General features: G+C 42.0%; 3 protein-coding genes across 7 annotated transcripts in view; 1 reads left to right on the top strand and 2 right to left on the bottom strand.

Moving 5' to 3' along the window:
* Positions 1–58: 58 nt before the first annotated feature.
* On the top strand, positions 59–11,231 carry LOC129817537 (protein-L-isoaspartate(D-aspartate) O-methyltransferase). Of its 2 annotated transcripts, none has more exons than XM_055872911.1 (8): positions 59–362; positions 3,843–3,947; positions 4,054–4,085; positions 4,241–4,345; positions 4,501–4,621; positions 5,527–5,612; positions 8,261–8,486; positions 9,763–11,231. In XM_055872911.1, exons 1-7 carry the CDS (start codon positions 308–310, stop codon positions 8,438–8,440), a joined length of 684 nt encoding a protein of 227 aa, XP_055728886.1. In that variant the 5' UTR covers positions 59–307; the 3' UTR covers positions 8,441–8,486; positions 9,763–11,231. The 2 variants fall into 2 exon arrangements, with proteins under 2 accessions (XP_055728886.1, XP_055728885.1); XM_055872910.1 differs by having other exon boundaries at positions 60–362; positions 8,261–8,430.
* Positions 11,232–11,517: 286 nt separating this feature from the next.
* Positions 11,518–22,362, bottom strand: LOC129817535 (low-density lipoprotein receptor-related protein 11-like). 4 transcript variants are annotated; one of them, XM_055872905.1, is made up of 8 exons: positions 21,483–22,362; positions 21,055–21,212; positions 17,062–17,203; positions 14,167–14,412; positions 13,367–13,540; positions 13,171–13,230; positions 12,955–13,092; positions 11,518–12,565 (listed from the first exon to the last, which is right to left on the bottom strand). In XM_055872905.1, exons 1-8 carry the CDS (start codon positions 22,096–22,098, stop codon positions 12,411–12,413), a joined length of 1,689 nt encoding a protein of 562 aa, XP_055728880.1. In that variant the 5' UTR covers positions 22,099–22,362; the 3' UTR covers positions 11,518–12,410. The 4 variants fall into 4 exon arrangements, with proteins under 4 accessions (XP_055728880.1, XP_055728883.1, XP_055728881.1 ...); XM_055872908.1 differs by having other exon boundaries at positions 17,062–17,143; XM_055872906.1 differs by having other exon boundaries at positions 13,367–13,537; positions 21,483–22,361.
* Positions 22,363–22,523: 161 nt separating this feature from the next.
* The window catches only part of LOC129817534 (mitogen-activated protein kinase kinase kinase 5-like), a 55,009-nt gene continuing 51,335 nt past the window's right edge, over positions 22,524–26,197 (bottom strand). Inside the window, exons 26-30 of the mRNA XM_055872904.1 lie at positions 25,934–26,177; positions 25,492–25,604; positions 25,171–25,283; positions 24,789–24,865; positions 22,524–24,670 (exon numbers count right to left, since the gene is read on the bottom strand). Coding sequence (XP_055728879.1) covers positions 24,610–24,670; positions 24,789–24,865; positions 25,171–25,283; positions 25,492–25,604; positions 25,934–26,177 — 608 coding nt within the window. The 3' untranslated portion in view covers positions 22,524–24,609. The remainder of the gene's footprint in view (positions 24,671–24,788; positions 24,866–25,170; positions 25,284–25,491; positions 25,605–25,933; positions 26,178–26,197) is intronic.

Genomic DNA, 26,197 nt, shown 5'->3' with positions numbered 1-26,197 from the left:
ATTCATTAAAGAGTTACGTTCTCGCGCCCCTCTAGTGGGTGAACGTGGAAGATAGCTACATGCTCGGGCAATCATATCTGAGTGGTCAAAAATCAAATCAAATATTAAATATCGTATTATTTAAATAATATGTCAACACAATTTATTCAGGGAGTAACCGTGTGGAAAAAGCTGAAAACTGCGAATTATTTCGCGTGACGTATACCCTCCATCTTTTTTGGAGGTTGTCAGGTTCATAGGCAAAGGAGTTGGCGCAGTCGCGGCACTGACATAGGCTCTCTACCTGCTTCGCAGAGTGTGTGTAATAATGGCCTGGAAATCAGGAGGAGCCAGCCACGCAGAGCTTGTAAACAACCTTCGCAGTAAGTTTACTCATTATATAAAGTGGATAATTAAGCATTTTGGTTTAGAGATCTAATGGGGAAAGAAGAATTGCTGCTTTCTCCAAAGCAAGGTGGCAACGGTCGGGCTAGGCTAGAAATGGGAGGCTACTAAAGTTTTTACCGCGTTAACTAGCCGTTGGGACAGCACACTGTTTCCATTAGTTACCACAGCCAATGTGTTCCACTAGTCACGCTACAGTAATATCAGGCGGGTGTTAGCAAATCTGCACATGTTAGCACAGTTTACTAGTTAGTAATTGCGTGTTAACAGTAGCTAGTGGCTTCATTTAATTCAAGGCAGTCGTACTTATAGAGCCTCCGATATTTTATGTGCGTCATATTGTGCTATGCCCACAATGCAATAATGTACATAAGGGGTTTCCCCAACCTCTTTTGTTGGCTTGGTAGTAGCTAACGCTAGTTACCTACCTACAACAGCAGTGTTGCGGAACCAAAAAATAAACATAGCTAATTTCCTAGCTAGCCAGTTCATGGGATATGTATGGCATATGTGGAGAAATGTGAATACCGAACCCGTTTATTAGTGAGCTAGCCTACTAACTACATACATGGGAAGTTCGACTGAGTAGATATGTCTGTTTTTACAACAGCAGTGAAGCTGGACAGCAATGTAGTAGTTAGCGAACAAGCTAACCTGTGTGCGGGGCATCCATGCGTTACATGTTGATCCGCTGTACTAACCGTAGCTTCTGTACTGTAGGATATGCCATTTCTTGGGAGAGAGGCATGATCACACCCTGTTGTTATTATAACAGACTACTACTACTGGTCACAAACTCAGCACTTCTAGGTAGTTGTGCAATATTTCATTCAATTTGTAGTCACACCTGACCACTGTGGTAGTCTTGCTGTGTACCAGCTAAGATTTGTTTTTCGAATGTCTGTCTGTTTTCTTGTGTGTGTGCCATACAGTAAGGAAGTGGATTAGCTGATTTAGATTGAAATCTAATAGATAAGAACATATTGCTCAAATTCACCCATTTACGAGGAAGATATTTTTGTTAAAAAACGAGAAAGATCTCCTGAAGACTTGGTGCAGAGAGCAGCTGGTTGGCTTGCCTATATCAGTGTCCAACATGATTTGGCAAGCAGATCTAGTTGGCTATATTTACACGGTCAGTGTCCAGCAAAGCACTGCATCAGACACTTTGGTACTAGGGCGGGTTTGAGCGTTTGGTCAAAATCCCTTTGGGTGAACATGCACCTTATTGTTCCTTGTTTACATTTGTGATATTGTATAGACATAAAAGGGGACATATTTCATGTTGAGAACATAACATGCACAACACTGCATCCAGGGATACTTAAGTGGTGGAATATTTTATTCCCAAAAGTTGAGTTCTGGGTAAATTTTTAGCAACACCCATCCTCCCCTGTTATGTGCATGCTGACCCATTTAGGCCTACTCACCAGCTGCAAACCTTTAAGTTAGCCTAAGCCGGATTTAAACGGGTCAAACTCACGATGCATGCTAATTCCTGACTTTAGTGTTCATTGTATCCTCCAGGGTTTTTCTGAGCTAAACGATTATCACACAGTGGGTTCAGAACATTAAGTTTTTGTAAGAGTTGGTCTTTCAAGTGAATAAAAAAACAACATTAACCTACTAGCCTATTGTGTGCATATACAGTGCATTCGGAAAGTATTCAGACCCCTTCACTTTTTCCACATTTTGTTACATTACAGACTTCTAAAAATGATTGTTTTCCCCTCTCAATCTACACACAATACCCCACAATGACAAAGTAAAAAACAGGTTTAGACATTTTTGTAAATTTATAAAACTGATCACATTTCATAATTATTCCAGACCCTTTTCTCAGTACTTTGTTGTAACACCTTTGGCAGTCATTACAGCCTTGAGTCTTCTTGGGTATGACTGTATATGGAACACCTGTATTTGGGGAGTTTCTCCCATTCTTCTCTGCAGATCCTCTCAGGCCCGGTCAGGCTGGATGGAGAGCGTCGCCGCACAACGCTATTTTCATGTCTCTCCAAAGATGTTTGATCGGGGTTCAAGTCTGGGCTCTGGCTGGGTCACTCAAGGACATTCGGAGACTTGTCCCGAATTCACTCCTGCGCTGTCTTGGCTATGTGCTTAGGGTCGTTGTCCTGTTGGAAGGTGAGCCTTCGCCCCAGTCTGAGGTCCTGAGCGCTCTGAAACAGGTTTTCATCAAGGATTGCTCTGTACTTTGCTCCGTTCATCTTTCCCTCGATCCTGACTAGTGTCCCAGTCCCTGCCGTTGAAAAACATCTCCACAGCATGATGTTGACACCACCATGCTTCACCATCGGGATGGTGCCAGGTTTCCTCCAGATATGACGCTTGGCATTAAGGCCAAAGAGTACATTCTTGGTTTCATCAGATCAGAGAATCTTGTTTCTCATGTTCTGAGAGGCTTTTAGGCGCCTTTTGGCAAACTCCAAGCGGGCTGTCATGTGCTTTTTACTGAGGAGTGGCTTCCGTCTGGCCACTCTATCATAAAGGCCTGATTGGTGGAGTGCTGCAGAGTTTCTCCCATCTCCACAGAGGAACTCTGGAGCTCTGTCAGTGACCATCAGGTTCTTGGCCACTTCCCTGACCAAGGCCCTTCTCCCCGGATTGCCTAGTTTGGCCGGGTCGGACAGCTCTAGGAAGAGTCTTGGTGGTTCCAGACTTCTTCCATTTTAAGAATGGAGGCCACTGTGTTCCTGGGGACCTTCAATGCTGCAGAAATGTTTTGGTACCTTTCCCAAGATCTGTGCCTTAACACAATCCTACGGACAATTCCTTTGACCTCAAGGCTTGGTTTTTGTCTGACATGTGTCAACTGTGGGACCTTTTATATAGACAGTTGTGTGCATTTCCAAATCATGTCCAATCAATTGAATTTACCACAGGTGGACTCCAATGAAGTTGTAGAAACATCTCAAGGATGATCAATGGAAACAGGATGCACCTGAGCTCAATTTTGAGTTTCATAGCAAAGGGTCTCAATAGTTATGTAAATAAGCTATTTTTTTAAATATTTTTTTTATATTTTTTTTTACACATTTTTGCAAACATTTCTACAAACCAGTTTTTGCTTTGTCATTATGTGTGTAGATTGATTGAGAATGAATGTAATCCATTTTAGAATAAGGTTGTAACATAACAAAATGTGCAAAAAGTCAAGGGAAGAATTTTTACTTGTTCATCTAAAACTGTTGGGAATGCAGGTGTAATGTATCCTTGTGACCACTGAGCAACATAGTGGTAAGGTTGGGGCCCGGGGTCTGGGGGGGTATTAATGAGAGCAGCAGCACCGGCTGTCGTGGGCACTTCCTACTGTTGGCACCAGTTGTCAGTGGAGCCTCCTGTGGGGGGATTAGTCTACTTTGAAGACACTGCAGTGTTTGTGAGTCTGTGACTCTCCATTGTCCACTGTGGAGAATCACACTGTTTTCCTGTGTCCTCAGAAAATGGGATCATCAAGTCAGACAAGGTCTATGAAGTCATGTTGGCCACAGACCGAGGCCATTTCTCCAGAAGCAACCCCTACATGGACTCCCCACAGTCAATAGGTGTGTGCTTATTTCTTGTAGTACAATAAAGTAGTGTAGTGCAAATCCAATAACCCAGCCGTTGATGACTGTTAGAAACTAACTATCCCTCACTTTGCACCCAAAGGCTATCAAGCAACCATCAGTGCGCCACACATGGTAGGCCAAGCTTTTACTTTTATTTGTTTAAATTGTTGTGTATCAAACATTGATCGCCTTGCTCTTATAATTTATACCAACTGAGCAAAACCCAGATGTTTACATGTACAGTATTGACAGGTGGTGATGCAGTTGTATGTTGATCTCTCCCCCAGCACGCCTATGCGTTGGAGCTACTGCACGATCAGCTGTATGATGGGGCCAAAGCTCTGGATGTTGGGTCTGGCAGTGGAATCCTATCTGCATGCTTCGCACGAATGGTGAGCTACACATGATGATGGGTAAACACATAACATATTAGGTAATGTATTCTGGTGGGAGAGTTGTTAAATTGTCCATTTCAGGTTTTGGGGATATTTTGGGTTCTGTGTAATGTTCGATGGCACAGACCTTCCTAATTTATTGTATTTAACAGGTAGGTCCCAAAGGCAAGGTGATAGGAATTGACCACATCAAGGAACTGGTAGATGATTCTATTAACAATGTAAAGAAAGATGACCCCAGCTTGATAACATCTGGTCGAGTCAAACTAATAGGTAAGTCCCAAAAGCAAGATGGGAATTTTTCTCTCCAATTTGGTGACTTGTATTGCTGGGTTATTAAAATGTATTGTACAAATGTGTGTGTCAGTTAAATAAAAAATAATCACTAGTGAAAGTCTACACACCCCTTTGTATAGTCTTCACATTTTGCTACCTTAGAATCCCTTTTTAGAATACATTTTATTTGATATTTGTCCTTCCGATCTACACAACCTACTCCACATTTTTTCAAAGTGAAAAAGGTTCCAAGTTAATACTAAATGAAGATGTATTGATTGCATGTTTCCACACCCTACAGTTAACACTTGGTAGAAGCACCATTGGCAGCCATTACAGCTGTGAATAATTTTGAATAAGATTCTACCAACCTGGCACAACTCTTAGGGCAACATATATCCATTGTTTTTGTCAAAAACATCAGTAAATTTGGTTGGGAATCATTGATGGACAGCATTATTCAAACCTTCTCTGATTTAAATCTACTTTAAAATGTAGACTTCCACTAGACACTGTATAAGCTTAAAACAGGTTTGGAGGATGCACTGACTGTCAAATAAGGATTGTTTCAAAGGAGTCTAATGAATATTGGTCACTCCTTGGGAGAGCAACACAAAGCAACTTAGTTGGCGTGGGTGCAGCACTCTGCTGAATTATTGAGTGTCTGCTTTCGACTGCCCTGCAGTCAACCAGCGTGTCCTGCAGTCAAAGAGCGTGCCCTGCAGTCAACCAGCATTAGCTTCATAGGCCAGAGACGAGGTCGAGCCGTCATCTCACAGCTCTGCTGTGTGCCCTGGCACTCTGCTTCTCAGTGTGCAGCCTGCTTGGCGGGTATAATGCTAGCACTGCGGGGCGGCTGGCAGCATGTGAGTGACAGCTGCTGACTGTTTGTTGTGTTCCAGTGGGAGACGGGCGGATGGGCCATCCAGAGGAGGCGCCTTATGATGCCATCCACGTGGGCGCGGCAGCGCCCAACGTGCCACAAGCAGTAAGTTCCCAAACCACAGAAAAACACAAGGCATCAAAGGGGTCCCGGCTAATAGGAGCCACATCACCTAAATCCACCATCATCCTTAGGAATGCTGTGTTCAGAGTAGAGATCAACAACAGCACTGACTAATAACTCTGTTAGATGAAACGTGTCAATTTGTGATTGTGGGCTTTGGTCGGTCTCAGGGAATGTTGTTGTGCTCTATACTGTGCTATTTTGTCAAACAGTCCCCTGGTCTATTCAGCTGTAGCTACTCAGGCTAGACATTGCATGTTAAAGAGCGACTGAATGGAAAATCAACTTCTGTTTGAAAACGGTGGTATCGATATGAGTCGGGGGGGAAAATTCTACTGTCAAAATGTATTACAATGTCTAAATACCGTAAAACTTCAATCAAATGCAGAGTCTCAAATAGCTGCCTGTCCCTTTTTAATAGCCGGGTAACGGAACACATTATAGAAAATAAATGCCTCTCAAATCAATGCCTGGTCTAAATCAATTGTTTACAAGATTACCATGAATTGTTTGAGGTTTAATGTTTGATTTGTTGCATTATATCAAAACTTATGGCTATCATCTGTTTTTATCGCCAGTAAGAAACTGCTTTCCATTGGCTGAGAACTGCTATCTAACTGGCACGCACAAAAACATTCAACAACTTCGGGAGTACAGAACCCTAGAAATTGGCAGATCACCCTCTAGTGGTGAAAGAAGAACTACTGAAAATGCAATTTTATGGAGGCATACTAACCCAAAAGAAATGTAAACGATAACACATTAGTGCAGGAAATGGATTCAAATGCTGGAAGGAAACTATTAACTATGCAAATGAGCAAAATCTCTGGACATTAAGGAAATAGAAGCCTTTCTGTTCAGTGATTTAAGCAATTAAACGCTCGGCCTATTAATTGCCGTTTTACGGTAGGATAATTTTTGTCAGTCAGTCTCGTATAAAACTGAGATTTGCGAGATGATTAGGGTGAAATATTGTCACGCCAGTTGGTTAGGACATCTACTTTGTGCATGACAAGTAATTTTTCCAACAATTGTTTATAGACAAATAATTTAACTTACTGTGTCACAATTCCAGTGGGTCAGAAGTTTACATACACTAAGTTGACTATGCCTTTAAACAGCTTGGAAAATCCCAGAAAATTGTCATGGCTTTAGAAGCTTCTGATATGTTAATTGACATCATTTGAGTCATTTGGAGGTGTACCTGTGGATGTATTTCAAGGCCTACCCTCAAACTCATTGCCTCTTTGCTTGACGACATGGGAAAATCAAAAGAAATCAGGCAAGACCTCAGGGGAAAAGAATTGTAGACCTCCACAAGTCTGGTTCATCCTTGGGAGCAATTTCCAAACGCCTGAAGGTACCACGTTCATCCGTACAAAGAATAGTACGCAAGTTTAAATACCATGGGACCACGCAGGCGTCATACCTCTCAGGAAGGAGACGCATTCTGTCTCCTAGAGATTAATGTACTTTGGTGCGAGAAGTACAAATCAATCCCAGAACAACAGCAAAGGTCCCTGTGATGATCCTGGAGGAAATGGGTACAAAAGTATCTATATTCACAGTAAAACAAGTCCTATATTGACATAACCTGAAAGGCTGCTCAGCAAGGAAGAAGCCACTGCTCCAAAACCACAATAAAAAAGCCAGACTACGGTTTGCAACTGCACATGGGGACAAAGATCGTACTTTTTGGAGAAATGTCCTCTGGTCTGATGAAACGAAAATAGAACTGTTTGGCAATAATAACCATGTTATGTTTGAAGGAAAAGGGGGGAGGCTTGCAAGCCGAGGAACACCATCCCAACCGTGAAGCACGGGGGTGGCAGCATCATGTTGTGGGGGTGCTTTGCTACAGGAGGGACTGGTGCACTTCACAAAATAGATGGCATCATGAGGATGGAAAATTATGTGGATATATTGACGCAACATCTCAAGACATCAGTCAGGAAGTTAAAGCTTGGTCGCAAATGGGTCTTCCAAATGGACAATGACCCCAAGCATACTTCCAAAGTTGTGGCAAAATGGCCTAAGGACAACAAAGTCAAGGTATTTGACTGGCCATCACAAAAGCCCTGAAGCCCTGACCTCAATCCTATAGAACATTTGTGGGCAGAACTGAAAAAGCATCTGTGAGCAAGGAGTGAACAAACCTGACTCGTTACACCAGCTCTGTCAGGAGGAATGGGCCAACATTCACCCAACTTATTGTGGGAAGCTTGTGGAAGTCTACCTGAAACGTTTGACGCAAGTTAAACAATTTAAAGGCAATGTGACGAAATAAATAAAAGCTGAAATATCACTCAACTAATATTCTGACATTTCACATTCTTAAAATGCAGTGGTGATCCTAACTGACCTAAGACAGGGAATTTTTACTAGGATTAAATGTCAGGAATTGTGAAACTGCATTTCACTGTATTTGGCTACGGTGTATGTTAATGAGATTTACAGTTGAAGTTGTCGGTCAGGATTGAAATCAGGGCTAAATCAGTAATTTCAGCTGCCCTTTAATGTGAACAGCTTGTCTGAGAAGACTAGTTTGATGGGGTGGGAAATTTGAAATGTATTGCCTTGGAGGGTATCTAATTCTGACCCAGTGAGTCTCCTTAAATCTCCTCTCCCAGCTCCTGGACCAGCTGAAGCCAGGCGGCAGGCTGATTCTGCCCGTGGGGCCGGCCGGAGGGAACCAGATGCTGGAGCAGTACGACAAGCTGGAGGACGGCAGCACCAAGATGAAGCCCCTGATGGGGGTGATTTACGTGCCTTTAACAGACAAAGAAAAGCAGTGGTCCAGGTGGAAGTGACTTCCTACTCTCTCTCCCCCCTCTCTCCTTCATACAGTGGGCAAAGGTGAAATGGTGTGGCCTGGAGTAGATCATGGATCCCAAGGGGCTGAGTTTCCTGCTTGTCATCATTATTTGATTCTTCCATACTATGGCAACTGGCTGCACATTTTTGTTTTGTTTTAATCCAATAAACCAGTATGCTATTAAAGCTGTTCAGCTACTCACGTGCGGTGTGAAACAAACCATGTGTGGATACTTTGGAATTATAACATTGGTTTCTCGGGAGTTAATCTCATGTAAATACTATTTGATATGGTTGGTATTTGGCTGTGATACTTCTTGCTTGAGAGCATGTCAATTGTATCATCCTTGTTCTTGAGGGGAAGTGACATTTAGCCTCATTATAGGGAAGAGTGGGGTAAGTTGAGTCACCCTGGTTTTCTAGGAAACCATACACAAAATGTATAATTTGACCAAATATCTAGGACAGGTCATAATTTCATGGAGTCTGTGAAGGAAGAAACCACATGGAAAATGTGGTAAGCAAGTTACGTCCAAAAAAAAGTCTATATGCCTTTGTGTTAGAGGTGTCAAGAGGTGCTTGTATCTAAACCAGCGTAGATAATTTAAATTATTCTATACATCAGATGGGGTCTATATAAGCTACAATACGAGGTCCTAAACCTGGCATGAAAGTGCATCCTTGGAGCTGTGTGGGCTAATATAGTCAAAATGTTTTCCTTGGGGGAAAGTTGAGCAAATTGAAGTGTTTTCTACCCAGGTGTAATGCAAGGCATTATCACTAGAATATAAGCCTGTGTTAATATGCTTAAAATTATTAAAAGACAATAAAGCAATTGTGTTGAATTGTGTTTGGGAAATAAAGACAGGTTTTTTTAAAAGGTAGTAATATTTTATTCAGTACAGAATTAACCCCATACCGTGGTAAGTTGTGCCAAAAGAACAAGCAATGTTTTCAGAACTTTTGTTTACATAAATGCTGATTATTTCCAGTGAAACCCCCTCCTGAAATATGTAGATATATCTGTTAGAAAGAATACTATATTGCCCTTTACAGAGTGATGCTGAATGTAAAAAATGGTTCAACTTACCCACTCTCCCCTACTGCATAATATACTACTTCATTGGTTAAATCTGAAGAGATGGAGAAATCAAATAACCATAGGGACATTTGGATTTTGCACATTGGTGTGGGGCATTCTATAACAGTTTGTGCATGGGAGTGTCTAACCTACAGTTGCATGACAAGAGGTGGATATGATTTGACATAGTGTATTTCCTCTATGTCCATCTCTTAATGTTTTGCCTCTTTCTCACAGGGATGAACTTTGAGGCGACAGGCTGTCCATATTCCACATATCAATGTGAACCTGGAGGAGACTACTTTGGGTTTCAACAACAGCCATTGGATTTCTTTGAAAACAAACCATGGTGATTTAGTTTTTTCTCCTTTAACTCTACCTAGAGTATCATGCTGAGGAATAACCCCTGAGGTCGAAATAACGACTGCTGGAGATTGAACAGAAGAATGTGTCGGGGGTTGTTTAAAAAATATATATATATTTGCCTGCATTCTTTTGGTTGTGAATTTTCCTTTTGATTTTCTGCAAGATTGAGTTTTTGTGGTTACATCTTGATTTGCAATCAACAATTTCTACAATAATGCATTTCAGCTCCAAACAAAGCTGAGTGTAAAGAGGTTGCCAAACTGTTCTGATGAGGAAAGCCTGAGTTGAAGAGATTATTCAGCCACTTACTTTAGAGTGCATCTGAAGATCTGACTAGATATCTGTACTGCTGCTCTGCTAACATATATCAGCGTCGTCGCCTAATAGGAAGTGAATGGGCAATGATGTATTGGGTTATTTATGAGTCACTTTTATTGTAAGTAAGAATAGAAGATGTTTCTGAACAATTCTACATTCATGTGGATGTTATGGGTGATCTTGAATAGTGATGAGTGAGAAGGTTACAGATACAAAGACCCCCCCTAAACTATAACCTCTTATTGGTAATGGTGAGAGATTAGCATGTTTTGTTGCAGCCTTTGTAACCTTCTCACTCAATATTCATGATTCATTCATGATTTTTCTTAATCATGGCATTATCAGGATTAATTTAGAAGGGTTCAGAAACATCTTCATTACTCACTTCGAAAGAAAATTACATTCTTAATTCAGTTTCTATTGGGCAAAACATAACCAAAACAACCTGCAAATGCATCACAGGTTTGTTGTCACAAGCTTGATGTAGTCAAGCGTTAGGAATAATACTCAACTTTTGACTATTTTAATACACTATAAGTTTGTCCAAATACTTATGACTTCTTCAAATGGGGGACAAGATACCTAGTGCTTTCCTTTCTAAACTAGTAAAACAAATATGAAAACACCCTAAAATAAACTGACATTCTATAATGTTGCCTCATGAAACATTTGATCTCAAATCCAAAATGCTGAAGTACAGAGCCACATTTAAAATGTTAGTTTCACTGTCCAAATACATATGGGAGTGAGTGTGTATATACACGTGCACACGTTCAGGGTTGTCCTTTCCCCCATGATTTATCGTGTGCTGCCTCTGGTGTCCATGACAAGACTGCAAGCTTTACTGATTACCGACACTAAAGAAAGCAGAGCCATACATATATATATATTATATATATGTGTGAGTGTGAAACAAGGTAGCCGGTGCTTTGCCAAAATACATTTTAATGCAAAGCAATTGAATGAGCTATGGCTTTCACAATTTCTGGAATGGCAAAAATGAAAATAAAAAGATGCTTATGTTTTTGTGCTATGGTGTGTTATTGCTACAAGCTGTCTATGTTGTTGAAGATGGCTTCTATACTGCCATTTCCTAGCCACTCTAAAAATCTGTGGTAGAGCAGGAAGAATTTAGTCTGGGTACCAGACTTTTTAGCTAACATTCCACTTTGGCAAATGACAGGAGTGGCAAAAGGTGGAATATAATAGCTGAACAGAGATGGAAGAATCCACACTGTATATTCAGATTGCATCTCTTACCAATTTAAAATACTCCTAACACTGTGGCACAGAATCACAAAAGCCATATTGATCAAGAGTTAACTTTACTATCTCACACAAACTGTATGCATACAGACTTTTGAAATACATCTACACATCAACATTGAAACTACATAGATGATAAAGAAAAGCAACATACCATATCAGACATCCTAGAATGCTTTAAATGGGCTTTCCTGGAATTACTTGGTGTTATAACAATTTTCAGTAATGATTGTAATTTTGGAATTGACAATAAATGACATATCTTGCTATCCCCATATTTCAAAGTAGTCTGGTAAAATTTTTAATTCTAGGCCAAGCCTAATAGATATACAGCATCATGGCACAAATAGCACAACAGTGCCACTCAGTGGCAGAAGTATTACATAATAGATAAAGTACTATATATCTCCACGAAAATATACATCCATGACGTTGACATTTCGTTGTAATATTAAAATAACATATCTTTGAGGGTGAAAGAGAAATCATGAAAGAAAAAGGAAAGCATCTCTTTCCAAACCTAAGTGCAGACAAGCATCAGTTTGCCACTTTTGTACACTCACTTGTACAAAAACATTTATTTTCTGTTAAAAGCTGTTTGATTTAGCTCACCTGTGACCCTGGAGTGCTGTGTGGGTAGAGTTTGCACTTTTGGGACTATTCCAATGGGACCATTCCAAAGAGTGATCTCCGCCTACCTCGCACGTCGAGTTATCTAAATCGAGTACACCTGAAGAAGTTGTACACAATCGTGATGTAGAAAGTTTGTTCGGTAATCATGAAGACTCCACCTGACCAACAGTTGACTGACAGTGTTGGGGTTTCTGCCTGAGGGGATTCTGTGCGGAGGGTGCTTCCCATATAAATTGAATGAATTGAAGGGACTTGGGACCTCTCATTCTAGTTCTGTGGAGCATTCATCCCTGTCTGTGCTGCTACAGGTACATGCCGTTGATGAGGTAATCAGACTCCTCAGTGGTGAGGGGGCGGGCCTTCTTCAGCTTGTGCCGGACCAACCACAGGCGACAGCCAATCATGAGCAGCAGCAAAGCTGTGATGATCAGGCCTAGAGCCAATGGCAGTATAGCACCTGCATGGGAGAAGAGAGAGAGAAAGGCAAGTCACAGGCACTGTCAAATACTATCTGTATTTCTGCATGTATAATATTACAGAGTTATAATACATTGATAAGGATGAAGAACAAATCAGAAGAGAACCATGGCGCTCTCCCAGAGTTTGGCTGGTGCGTAAAACCCGCCAATTCAGACAAACAAAGGGATGTAATGGGTTCGGACTCAAGAAGATGTTGCATAAAAGTTCCTTCATTATTCAATGTTTTAATTATTTTCACTGCATCAGGGATAGCATACAGACATTTCGGTTTTACAGCCTTCTTCAGTGTGTAGGTAAAATGTTATTTGAATTCAAAACAGCCTTTGTAATAAAGATCAACAGATAAGCAGCAGGTGCTGAACAGACCTGACTCAGGCCCTGGGTGTCCTCCCATTACTGAATGTGGTTTGGATTTTGGGAACATGTCACGCTCTGGTAGTGGTTTGATCTCTGGCCACTTCATGGTCACTTTAGGAGCCTCTGCAGGAAATGTACTGGGTAAGACTGAAACAGGTGAGAGATTGTATTAAGCTCATGAATGATCATGTTCAGGAGTAATTATCACAAGATAATTAAATATACCTGTCTCTGTGTGTTTGGTGTTGGGGGGAGGTGCCAATGTCGTTTGTTTGTTAGCGGGACCTGAATAATTTTGTTTCCATTATTCGTTTGCATTATCCTATTCCTACATTTTATACACCTCATACAATATGTAATGATGATGCACATCAGAATCCAGATAATTCTTAAAAAATGTACTCTACTAGCAAAATCCCACCTGTTTTTTTTATACATTCATTGACGCAGTCTGCCACCTGCAGGAAGTTGTTATGGTTGCCCTTGCAGCCTCCGTAGATGAAGTGCTTGCACTCTTCAGCCACAGGGTCATAGAACCAGCGTGGGAAGATGCCTTTACATGGCCCCACAGCAGGGGGCGCTGCACAGGGCTCTGCTGGGACAGAGAGAACAGAGAGAGGGAGATTTGGTCTGGTGGAACATAGAGAGAGCAAGAGGGAGGGAGAGATTTGGTCAGGTGGTCTCTGAAAAGTCTGTGATAAAGTAACATGGGAAGTACCTTGCCTCCTCTGTCTCAGGCTAGCCTAACAGAGGGATCAGATGGCAGAGGACAGAGGAGTGCTTTGCTCCAGCGCTCAGGGGGTACATGGGAATGAAGGACCCGTCAGGCTCACTCCTGTCCCAGCCCTTCATGTCTCACAGTGTCCCTGTGGCCTGCATTCTGCCTTGCTCCAAAGTTTCCAGATCAGCTTTGTGTGTTTGGTGGTGGGGGGAGGCTCAATGGCTGCCTGCAGGGGAGAATCTGCATCTCTCTGCACTTACTATCACACAAAGGTCTTCCGCTCTCTGCTAGCACAGGCAAAACTGGCCAACCAGAATGATGTGCAGACATGCCAAATGGATTTAATTCCTTCACAGCTGTAGTTGATGTTAACCATTACAGGTTTGTGTTTAAATCTATATATGGTGTTTTGATGTGCATGAAATTGCCTACTGGGTTATAGCTAGCTAGGTAGTAACTACACAATAGCTAGCTAGATAATAGCTACACAATGAGAGTACCTTGACGGACAGGGCTCTCCTGTTCACTGTGACTTGGCTGTGGTAGGACTCGGGGCACTGCCTTGCTCCAGTCACCAGACTGTGGAGTCTGTGGGGCTTGTGGTGGAGTTGGTCTGGCCTCCTCCATGGTCTTCCTGGGTCCACCCTGGGCCATGGAGTGGTCCTCAGTCTCCTCTGGCTGGGCCACAGGCCTGTGTGGGCTGGGTAGACCTGCAGGGTGGGTCACTGACTTCCTCTTCCCATCAACTGTAGAGAGGACAGGGTAGGGTTATCTTGGGCTCTCAGACCCAGTATGAACACACATTCACCTGCTCATCATTAATTTACTGCAGCCCTCCTTGCTCTGATATTCCAGACTGCACAGCATCCATACAAATCCATCCTAGTACACTTAAGTCTCAAACTACACTCCATCGTAGTACGATCAAGTCTAAAACCACACTCCATCTTAGTACAATCAAGTTGAAAACTACAATCCAACCTAGTACACGCAAGTCCACACAGGAAACCTACAGCCCTGTATTTTATTATTATTTGTATTATTATATTACAATATGATCAACGTCTCATTTATGTAGCCCTTTACACTGGTATCCATATATACGGGCTGAAAATGGCAGATTTGGGCACTAATAGGCGCTTAAATTGGAACGCAGTGGCTGTACGGTAACATGGGTTTTTACTGACAGTTGCTGTGTGGGTTTTGAGTAACAGATGTTCTGAACTTGAACACCGCTCGCGACAAGTTATCCCCATCCCTCCCGGTAGTAGGGCAACTTTTTTTGGGTCTGAGGGAAATGCTGTAAATTAAGATGACTATGTATTTTGAAAGATGAGATGTTGAGGATTATAATAAATATGCTTTGATGTCATACAAGCAAGCCAGACATCCTAGAATCCAAATGTGTACTTCACATCTCCAAATCATAAAAGTAATGTCATATACAGTGTCAACGTTTATGATCACTAGGTTTGATGTACAGTTACAAGATGACATGTCGTCATACCGGGTTGTTCTGAACAGAATGAGCCTGTTTGTTTATTGTGAAGACGATTTGCCACAGCGCACACACCTGAATGCACTCATGAGTCCTTTCTATGTGCACCAAATTGATGATCTGTTTCTCTGAATTGCCCTGTGAAAGCCTAACACAGTAAGATTGTTTTGAAAAACTTAGCTAGTCATGTTGACAATAGAACAAGCTTTAAAATCATGCCCACCTGACCCAGATGACAATTTATAATGGAACGTTTTTGGGAATTGCGTAAACAATCATGTGATAGAGGAGGATGCAGGGTTGTGTTCCAAACGAAGCAACTCCAAGTGTGCTCGCTCTAGTTCCTCAACTGCACAGCTAGGAGAGCTCAACAAAAGTACCGTATAGTTGAAAACTCTTCTTTGAGTCATAAAATGCATTGAAATTGCTTAGGAACTGTGCACAATGTGGAGAGGCCACATGGAGACACCATTTAGTCCTCTCACTCAAACCCTTGTCATTTTTTGTTCTTATGTTGCACCTACCCCACATTTTCCAGGAGAGGTCTTATCATCTTACTGAATGTATCCAGAAGATTTCATTATCAACAAATGTGGGGAAAAAGTACAGTAAATGTAAAATGCACACTTGTGTCATGTGAACTGTTGTGTCCTCACCTATGGTCTAATAATTTTCACCATTATCTCCAAACTGTTCCCTTTCAATTGCTACCATGGTTATGAATATGCTTTTCATATTTATTCTGTAAGAAACATTTTCAATTTAGCCCTATCCATATAGGCCAATTCCCAGGGTTAACCTTCCCGAAGTCAACCACTTCCAGGAGCTCCTGCCTCCCTGTGGCTATCAGTGTGAGGAAGACAGACTGAGTGACTCACAGCTCTGGCAGAAATCCTCGTCCGAGCGGTCTGGACAATTCTGCTTCCCGTCATGGTATGACAGTCCCCAGGTATACTTGAAAGCCTTCCTATGGTTGCTTTGTTAAAGTGCTGTTCTGTGTATTCAATAGGTCACCCATCTCATGTTTGTTGGAATTTGGGATAACACAGAAAAAAATGGATAACAATAGTACATTGTACCCATTACGTTACTGTAATATCTGTCTTTGAGGATATTCATGGCTTATAGGTTTAGACACATCTTATATAGGCCGTGTGACAGTGATCTACAGCTCCAGACAAGTTTTAAAGCTCATTTCCTGCAATTCTACACATTTTGTCATGTCTTGTGTGTGTTCATGTGATATTTCAGTGACTCAAACATGACAAAAAAATGGGCTAAAAAACCTAGCTGAAAAACGTTAGCTGACATGGGCTAGTTGATATGGACATTTCTGACAAGTTTAAATAGGTCTCTAAGGTATGCAATGACTGACAAGAAGAAAACTGATGATGCACTACCCAATTTCAAAATTGCACCTTGTGCATTCTACTATTACAACTTTCATGAGTAAGTTGAATGCCAGACTGAGTTCCTTATCTCATTCATATGTGCATATCTCATCCATGTCCCCTCAATGCACTGAATAGATTACAATTATTCCCTGCCTGCTCATATGAATGGCCATATCAGGCAGCCAGACATTTGATTAGGGAAGCACTGCTCAATTCGTTTGAGCACTAAATAGCAGGCTCGCTTTCATTATCCAATGGATTCAATCCATGGAGGCAAGGATTTAATTGCAGTGCAAAGTTCATTGTCTGTAATGCATTTGTACTCATTACAGGCAACAGGATCACAGAAAAGCACAAATCAATTTTACCACAACAACAAAACATTGCTATTGATGTTAGCCAGAAATGAGGCGAGATCCACTAATGAATGATAGATGAACATGAGGAGGCACATCTGGCTGGTAATAACTTTCAGTAAGAGAGAAGATTGAAGTGTTTGTCACCTTCAGCTTGGTGTTCTGGAGCCAGCACTGTCACAGTGACATTGTCTGAGCTCTTCTGTCCCTCGGTGTCTGTGACAGTCATCTGGAAGGTAAAGGAACCCTCCTGTAGACTACTGATTTTCAGTAACCCTGGCTGGGTCACCTACAGAGGTAAAGGGATAACATTTTAGACAGAAAGCAAAGACACAGTCTACTGGAAACAATGGGCTGGTTTCATGGACACCATGTCATAATGACACAAAGCATTTATCGGAGCCAAGTTTGTTAAGAGAGTCATGTTTATTACGAGTTTTCCACAATAACTAAAAACTCACATCACTTCTCAGCCCACAATAGGGCTCTTGTCCCTGGGTCAGGTTGGGATACCGACCATTTCGAATCCCACCATACCTTCTCCGCTATGCAATCTGGTTTCAGAGCTGGTCATGGGTGCACCTCAGCCACGCTCAAGGTCATAAACGATATCTTAACCGCCATCGATAGGAAACAATACTGTGCAGCCGTATTCATTGACCTGGCCAAGGCTTTTGACTCTGTCAATCACCACATCCTCATCGGCAGACTCGACAGCCTTGGTTTCTCTAATGATTGCGTCGCCTGGTTCACCAACTACTTCTCTGATCGAGTTCAGTGTGTCAAATCGGAGGGTCTGTTGTCCGGACCTCTGGCAGTCTCTATAGGGGTGCCACAGGGTTCAATTCTTGGACCGACTCTCTTCTCTGTATACATCAATGATCTCGCTCTTGCTGCTGGTGAGTCTCTGATCCACCTCTACGCAGACGACACTATTCTGTATACTTCTGGCCCTTCTTTTGACACTGTGTTAACAACCCTCAGGCGAGCTTCAATGCCATACAACTCTCCTTCCGTGGCCTCCAATTGCTCTTAAATACAAGTAAAACTAAATGCATGCTCTTCAACCGATCACTGCCTGCACCTGCCCGCCTGTCCAACATCACTACTCTGGACGGCTCTGACTTAGAATATGTGGACAACTACAAATACCTAGGTGTCTGGTTAGACTGTAAACTCTCCTTCCAGACTCACATCAAACATCTCCAATCCAAAGTTAAATCTAGAATTGGCTTCCTATTCCGCAACAAAGCATCCTTCACTCATGCTGCCAAACATACCCTTGTAAAACTGACCATCCTACCAATCCTCGACTTTGGTGATGTCATTTACAAAATAGCCTCCAAAACCCTACTCAATAAATTGGATGCAGTCTATCACAGTGCCATCCGTTTTGTCACCAAAGCCCCATATACTACCCACCACTGCGACCTGTACACTCTCGTTGGCTGGCCCTCGCTTCATACTCGTCGCCAAACCCACTGGCTCCAGGTCATCTACTTGCTCCTTTGCACCCCATTATTTTTATCTCTATTTTGCACTTTCTTCCACTGCAAACCAACCATTCCAGTGTTTTTAACTTGCTATATTGTATTTACTTCGCCACCATGGCCTTTTTTTATAATTTTATTTATTTATATATATATATATATATATATTGTTTGCCTTCACCTCCTTTATCTCACCTCACTTGCTCACATTGTATATACTTATTTTTCACTGTATTATTGACTGTATGTTTGTTTACTCCATGTATAACTATGTGTTGTTGTATGTGTCGAACTGCTTTGCTTTATCTTGGCCAGGTCGCAATTGTAAATGAGAATGTGTTCTCAATTTGCCTACCTGGTTAAATAAAGGTGAAAAAAAAATATATATATATAATAACCTCTTATCTGCATATATGCAGCAGTGTATTATGGATCTCTGGCTGCACCATGCAAACATCCATGTTGACTAACTACACATGACTAACTAAACATCAGGTTAGTTGCTAACTGTGTGTGCTCTAAATTAGACCTGTTTTATAGCCTAGCCTACACCGGTTTTCTATTGCACACAGCATCCATACTCTATACCTCAAGTGTATGGCCCACTTTATAACAAAGAAACAGCCGTGATTCTCAGACCTACCATGTCAGAGCTACCTACAGTGCAACATTATGACGTTCAAGATTACAACGCTGAGGAGAACGTTTTTCTTCTAAACTATGTTTTCCCGTCTTTTAAGATGAAGATCACTTTATTGGTCAATTGTACACAAGGTCCAACCGAAATGTGACTTCTGCTTTATCCCAAGCCCTCAGAAGTACACGTACTTCTTCTTTTTCTTCTTTGGTATCATGGCTTTGGCACATTTGTTTGTACATGTCGCCATCTACTGAGCGGGAGTGTGTGGTCGATCCCGTTACATTTTGTGATACAAAAATATAAAGGAAGGGAAGAAATTGCACCAACAAACCCTACACCTATATATCACTATTTAGTAAAAAAACAAACAAATAAGAACCACCCCATTCCACTACTTTCGTTCAACACACCTTGTAACTTCTGCAGTAAAAACTTGTACACCCAAGTCTTTGCAGCTGCCACCACATCATCTATTCTCTGTGATTTACGTTCCATTTCTGCAGGACAGTTGATAACCATGGCAATGAATGCTAAGAAGCCATACCACTCTGTATTGGCCTAGGCCTACTACTCACCCTTGGCCCATCATCCTCTACTCTCTTCACTGCCTCAGTATACGACACCTTTTGTTCTATTCTGACGCTGGCAACCTCAACTTGTCTCTCTCGCATCAGGCATTTCTGATCCTCAGCAACATTGGCACACACTGTTTTTTCCACCGTTACTACATATTCCTTTGTTCCATGCCCTTCCATTGCATACTTCTCACATCTCGGAATCTCCCTCCTACACTACTGCAACATGACCATAAGCTTGGCATCTGAAATACATTAGTGGGTTCGGCATAAATGCTATCAATGGATGACTGACATATACTAACACGACTTTCTCAGGTAAAGGCTCTGCTTCAAAACTCAAAAGGACAGACAGTGTCTTCTCAGTTTCACCACGCTCGCCACCGGGTCTGCGCCGCACCAAACGGCGGGCATCACAGACACAGACACATTTCAGTAACTCCACCTAAACACTTAACGCCACCCCAGTAACCACTCCGCTCAAAGGCGCCCTGCTCCGGAGAGCAAAGCAAGTCACAGGTCTTGTCACGAGGCGTGTGACACAAAGCGCCCGCTCCCTCTAGGCGGAAAAAACACAGAACATAATCACAAGTCTACTTCAAGCTACCTTCACCGATTTAACAGTAGCCTATTTATTTTTGACCCAGTCTGAGACTACATATGGGTCAGCCAAAAGGCAGGGATCAACTTTCCCACAAAATCTCGCTCCTACTGGGCCAGAATCATCCTTTGCATGACCATCGAGACGAGTCCCGGACTCGGAGGTCTTCACCACACCTGCCACCGCAGATATTCATCCTCATTTCGTCAGGTTCAATTACGGAGCCATCAGAGACAGCAGAGTACGGTTTGTAGTACTTGGCACCATTCTTCCTCAACACACATCTTCCCTCCACTCAGCTCTTCTCCTTCTTCCTCGCTATCCATAATCACGTCTATCTGTTCACCACGCTCATGCCGCGCCTTCATCCACTGTATTGTTTGCAGAACATGCACGGATGGCATTTCTACAAAACCTAAGTTCTGTTTGTTAGCCCAATTTACTAGTCTGGTTATCTCTGGCATCTCCATGCTCACAAAATGTGCCACAATCGTCAGCCAGGTCTCCTCCTCGTCATCCATCTTCAGACAGGACACACATACATACCGGCATACCGGTTAGAGTGGAGGTTGCGACACTGGGCGCCTGTGGAGCTGCTGTTTTGGGGTGTTAAGTGCCTTGCTCAAGGGCACACCGGCAGGCAATTGCATCTAGGATTTGATACCAGCAACCCTCCAGTTGCCAGCTCACTTGCCACCAATTGTTTCGGGCAGACCCGGGCCACGCTCCGGCTGCTGGATAGCCTCTTTAAATTGCTAGGCTACCTGCCCCACATTTTTAACCAATGACACCTGCTTCATTGTTTTCAGTGCACTCTTCAGTGTTAGTGTTTACCTTCATGTTGATGGCTGGGTCACCCTTCACCAGGGCCCATTCATAGCGGGTGACCCCATGGTCGTCCACACTGTCCCGGCCGTCCAGTACCGCACAGTCAGTGGGCAGCTGGATAACTACATCCTGGCCGGGATCACTGCGGGGCGGCTCGTCCATGTCTGAAAACAGCCCAGTCAGAACTAACCTTGTCAAACACACCTGGACTCACTCAGATTAAATCTAATTTTAGAAGCAGGGGGCAATAGCTAATTATTAACCCAAGCCAAACACCAGTCTGATAATTGCTAGTGGTTGTGAGAACAGAATTACCAGCAACCAGTTATGTATTATGAATGTTTTGTCATAAGCAATACATTTGCATGTATATTGTATCTTATTGAAAACCTGTGATTTATATTCAATATAATTAACAGCAGACAGAACCTCACCTGGCATTTGAGTGTCATCATCAACTCTAGGGTTTTCCTCAGGTCTCCTAATCAAATTGACCAATTTGTTCACATCTTCATTGCCACTGGAGGAGATGAGGTGTCCTGTTGTATTGTGAGCCCGACTGTAGGTGCTAAACCCTGCCTGTGCTGCGAATGAACAAACGTTTTTATTTCTATGGGTGCAGCTGAACAAATAGCAGCTGAGGCTGTCGTCCGATTGTCTCAGGTCCTCCTGGACCACCGCCACCGTGCAGTGAGGGTCTGCACAGCAGGCATGGAGACAGTCTTTCCAACTGTACACCCGGTCAGGAGCCGAGAGGAAGATGGCTCCCTGCTCAATGGAGGCAGTCGCTCGGATTATGTGCTCCTCTACGGCGTTGAAATCAGCCAGACAGACGTCAACCACCTCTTCCTCCTCCCTGGTATACGTCTGTTCCTGTTGGAGCTGCTTGCGGAATTCCTCTAAGAGCTCCTCCACCCCAGATATTTTAGATTTCAAGTCTGTTTGAGAGAACCGGGTTTGAATGCTAGTCCCTTTACAGAACAGCAGCATATACGTAATGAGTCGATGATGCTGAGCCAAAGCCATTATGTTTACACAGTTAAATGGCATCCCTCTCAGCTATTTTCCCGACGGATGAGGAGAGGCCCTTATTTCAACACAAGAAACATATAACGCAAAAAAAAAGCATCATATTGTTTCCTATCCAATAATCTCGAGTCCCAGGTGAGCACCTTTGCTTCTTAAAAAATAATGCGGTGCTAAAGGCCTTTTGTCGGTATCGTGATAACACTGCGCATAACACTGCGCAGGGAGCGCACAACATCTGTAGCGAAGGACATCCACAGCGATTGGAGGCCAAAAGAAAGAATTGACGTCACGGTGTTCAATCTCTGCACACCTGTCAGTTTTGGTTTTATGCAACTTCCTATGATAGAGATATGTCTGCAAGAGTAATAAAAATTATATTTACTCAATATTATTTGGCTATTAGACCTGTGAATATTTTGAAATCATAGCACATTATTTGTATTCAGTTCATTATTTCAGCTGACACTTTATTTCACATTGTGTTACACAACAATATGTTATTGCACAAATGAAGTAATAAATCTATCATGAATATGAAACAAACGGAAACCTTCGTACAAAACGTGTATTTCTGACAGAAATATTTTAAATAAAAAAAGAACAGGTTGGTGGTATAACAATATGAAAATGGGTTTTCAGTTATGATTTTCATTCAAACATATACATTTGATTTAAAGCATTTGTATTTTTAAAGATAATATATAGGCTACAAATGAAAGCAGGCTAAATAAAACTCCATACATTTTACAGAGTAAAATATTAATTGGGTCCTCCTACATCATCATTTTGTTCCATTGCCAGTATCAATACAATCTATAAAATATGGCTGCGAGCAGCAATGGATAGGGTTCACAGGATGACAAAAAGGACAAGATCGGTTGGGTAACAAAGCAAGCACTCTGTGATGTAGGAACTATCTATCCTTTATGTGCAACCATGAGTCTAAATACAACATCTGGAGTTAATCTGACATATGGTTCATGAGGGGAAGATGACTTTGAGCATTAGCATTACATATGCAAAGAATGAGTTGTTAATAGTTTCCTTGTTTTTTGAAATATCAATACCAAATCCAGTGTGGTTCATGTTAGGGATGTCCATGATAGTGATGACAAGTTTCAAGTTGATAGGCCACTGTGGAGTGGATCTACAGTTGTTTAAATGGACACGTAAAATCAGATTTCCTGATTTATCAATAACTCAGCCATCTTTTTACCAATCCCTTAGCATTGATGTCACGGATGATGTTTCACATTCAGTCAGCTTTGGTTTTATGCATCTCCCTATGATAGAGATATATCTGCAGGATTAAGAAGAACTGAATATGTATTTAATATTATTTGGCTACTAGACCTGTTAACATTTTAAAACCATGACACATTATTTGTGTTCAGTTGTAGAAACGTAAGGGCCATAATAGTCCCGAAGCATTATTTCAGTTTACCCTTTATTTCACAGTTAAGTTTTCAAGACACATTTTTGTTTACACAATAATATGTTTTTGCACAAATAATGTCATCAATCTATCATGAATATGAAACAAAACGGACACATCTATGGTTCATGTGAATAAGTTTCAAGGATGGAGGAAAATCTATCCTGATGCACCTTATGGGTCCTTGAGGCAGATTTGTTCAGCATGAGGAAAGACGCCTACTTACAAAGTTGAAAGTCTCTAGGTCAAACTGGGCGGCAGATATGAGGGTTTAAGTGAGAAGGCTTATAACAGCACCAGCTTTGCTGTGAACCTCCCATCACAAATTTGCTTTACATATTTGATAGGACATCTAGCCATTTGTAAATTGTGTCACTGAAAATAGTAATTTACTGTCAATAAAATGTGCTATATATTTACATAAGTTACCCCAAAAATAACACAAAATATACCTAACATATGTAAATGACGTAAAAAAATTACTTGAACAAATGAAGTCAAGAGTTATGATGTTTCAAAGCCTTCAATGCCAGTTAAACAAACAAGTACAAAAGGGCAGGCATGCAGTGATGGCAATGATAGCAGGGCATATCCATAAAACACATTTAAATAAAATAGTGATACGAAGCCACTAGCAATAACAATGCTGTTTATCAAGATAATGTACAGCAGCTCAAATACATCAGTTAACATTGTATTTTGTCTCTCAGGCGTGTTTTAGAAAATGGTCAATCTCATGATAGTAAACACATGATAGTAAGGAGATAATTCTACAACCAAATAACATTTAAAGGTTAAATTCTCAGATATGTTTCACTGTTTGCCCTGTAAATCTTGGCGCAGGTGTCATAACTGTTGGACATTATAAAACCAGTGGCACTTAACCCCATTTGAAAATAGTAATTTCCAAAAAACAACTCATGTGTCAATACTCAATACATGATAAACTACACTGGAACTGTCCCCCATTAGGACTGAGTCTGATAAATACTGAGATTAAAGTGCAGTGGTGAGTGTTGAGGAGAATACTGAGTTGTTGTTGTGCTTGTGGTAAAGGTCCTGTACTGTGGAGGAAACTAACTCCACACGAGGGCTCCTCACACTGGTTTCTGTCTGTAGTCTGTCATGGCCTTCCATAGCTTACACAGCATCCCACCTCTGAGGAGGAAAACAAGAGAAAGATGAAGACGGACTTGAGATATTACAGTATTTCAATCAGGTATTTGACATGGCTGGGTATTTGACAGTGTAGGAGAGAATACTGTATGTTGTATACCTTAACCCCAAACTCTTCAGGTCATCTCTCATCACATACTGGAGAAGGTCATCTAAAGTGTAATCCTCGGTCAAAATCTACAAAATAGAAGATGGATCATGGGTAAAATCATTGGTACCTGAAAGAGATTAAGCTCAGCCAATAGATGGTGCTCAACTGTGTATCTGTTATAAAGGTTTTACACATACAGTATGCATAAAGCGTACTAACAATCAATGAATAACCTCCACGTACACCCAGGCCATTAGTTTTAACAGCTTTACAACATTGCACTCTGTTTACTTTAGTATAGGGGGATAGGATCACATGGACGTGAGTTTGTTCACATAATGTACCCATTTAAAACAGACGTGGCCGGGGGCGGGGCTTCCTCAGGACCTACCCTGTCCATGGAGTCATCGTCAGCCCCATGGAGTCTCAGCCACTTGATCAGCTCTGGGTCCCCATGGCTCACAGTGGACCGGCTCTTCTGGCTCACAGATGATGTAGGCATATCTGTCACACACATAAGTACAACTATTAACATCTACCATATATTCACCATATAACCAATCATAGTAAACATATCAAATCATATGCATTGTCTGTTTCCTGATGTTTGTGTTGTACAAATATTTCCATTAGGCATTTAAAAAACAGTCTTTTTAATGCTCTTGTGCTCTCAGATAAAGGTGTGTACTAGTGTATGTTGGGATGTGCTCACCGATGGGTTCTGAGCGGATCCTCAGTAGTTTGATCTCCTGTTCCCTCTCATCCAGGACATGCTGGAGGACAGCCTGGTACTCTCTCTCCCTCGCCAGCAACTGCTCCATCAGCCTGGGGCGACACAGCAGGGAAAGAGGAGGGGAGGGGGAGACACAGGGTCATTCAATGAGGAAACACAATACTACTAAACACGGCTACTGCAGGCGCCATGATGAAAATAAACATATTTGTGTTTAGGCGTTTAGGCCCCTGTGTTGGGGCCCTTCTACATAACATCATTTACATTGGTGAGGAAACAATGTGAAGCTACAGGCAATATCTACTACTGATCGGTCACAGATGTGGAGTTAGTAGCAAAGGTTGTTCATGACTTGTTGGAATAAATCTCTGGTTTTGTGTCTGACAGTCATTATCATTGTTACGACAGCACGATGACCCACTTGTTGGTTTCCAGCTTCATCCTGCCTAGTTCCATGGTGACGGAGCACTGGGCATTATGGGATCTGTGTGAGACGGTGGAACTGAGCGTGCTCACACCGGAGGTGGCGACCGTGTTGTCATGGGCAGTGTTGGGGGGGGCTCTGCACTGATGGGCGGAGTTATCCTCAGGCTCCACGTCATCGTCAACGTTATCCTGGTCGGCCGGGTCATCCTCCGACGCCAGGCTGAAGTGGGGCATTAGCTCTGGGCAAGGACACGTGATA

The sequence above is a fragment of the Salvelinus fontinalis genome, chromosome 20 (assembly GCF_029448725.1).
Source record: "Salvelinus fontinalis isolate EN_2023a chromosome 20, ASM2944872v1, whole genome shotgun sequence".
Taxonomy (NCBI): Eukaryota; Metazoa; Chordata; class Actinopteri; order Salmoniformes; family Salmonidae; genus Salvelinus; species Salvelinus fontinalis.
Note: the sequence above shows the minus strand (reverse complement) of the source record. Positions and strands in the feature narration are given on the sequence as shown.

Bases quoted from the DNA above. Each gene is read 5' to 3' on its own strand.
- LOC129817535 (XM_055872905.1), bottom strand. From the start codon at position 22,098: ATGCCATTTAACTGTGTAAACATAATGGCTTTGGCTCAGCATCATCGA. The intron at 13,541-14,166 runs GTACTCTCATTG...TCTCTGTCCCAG, and splicing joins GGAGAGCCCTGTCCGTCAAG to CAGAGCCCTGTGCAGCGCCC. The intron at 12,566-12,954 runs GTCTGTTCAGCA...TCTCCCATGCAG, and splicing joins ACACCCAGGGCCTGAGTCAG to GTGCTATACTGCCATTGGCT.
- LOC129817537 (XM_055872910.1), top strand. From the start codon at position 308: ATGGCCTGGAAATCAGGAGGAGCCAGCCACGCAGAGCTTGTAAACAAC. The intron at 3,948-4,053 runs GTGTGTGCTTAT...TTGCACCCAAAG, and splicing joins GGACTCCCCACAGTCAATAG to GCTATCAAGCAACCATCAGT. The intron at 4,086-4,240 runs GTAGGCCAAGCT...TCTCTCCCCCAG, and splicing joins CCATCAGTGCGCCACACATG to CACGCCTATGCGTTGGAGCT.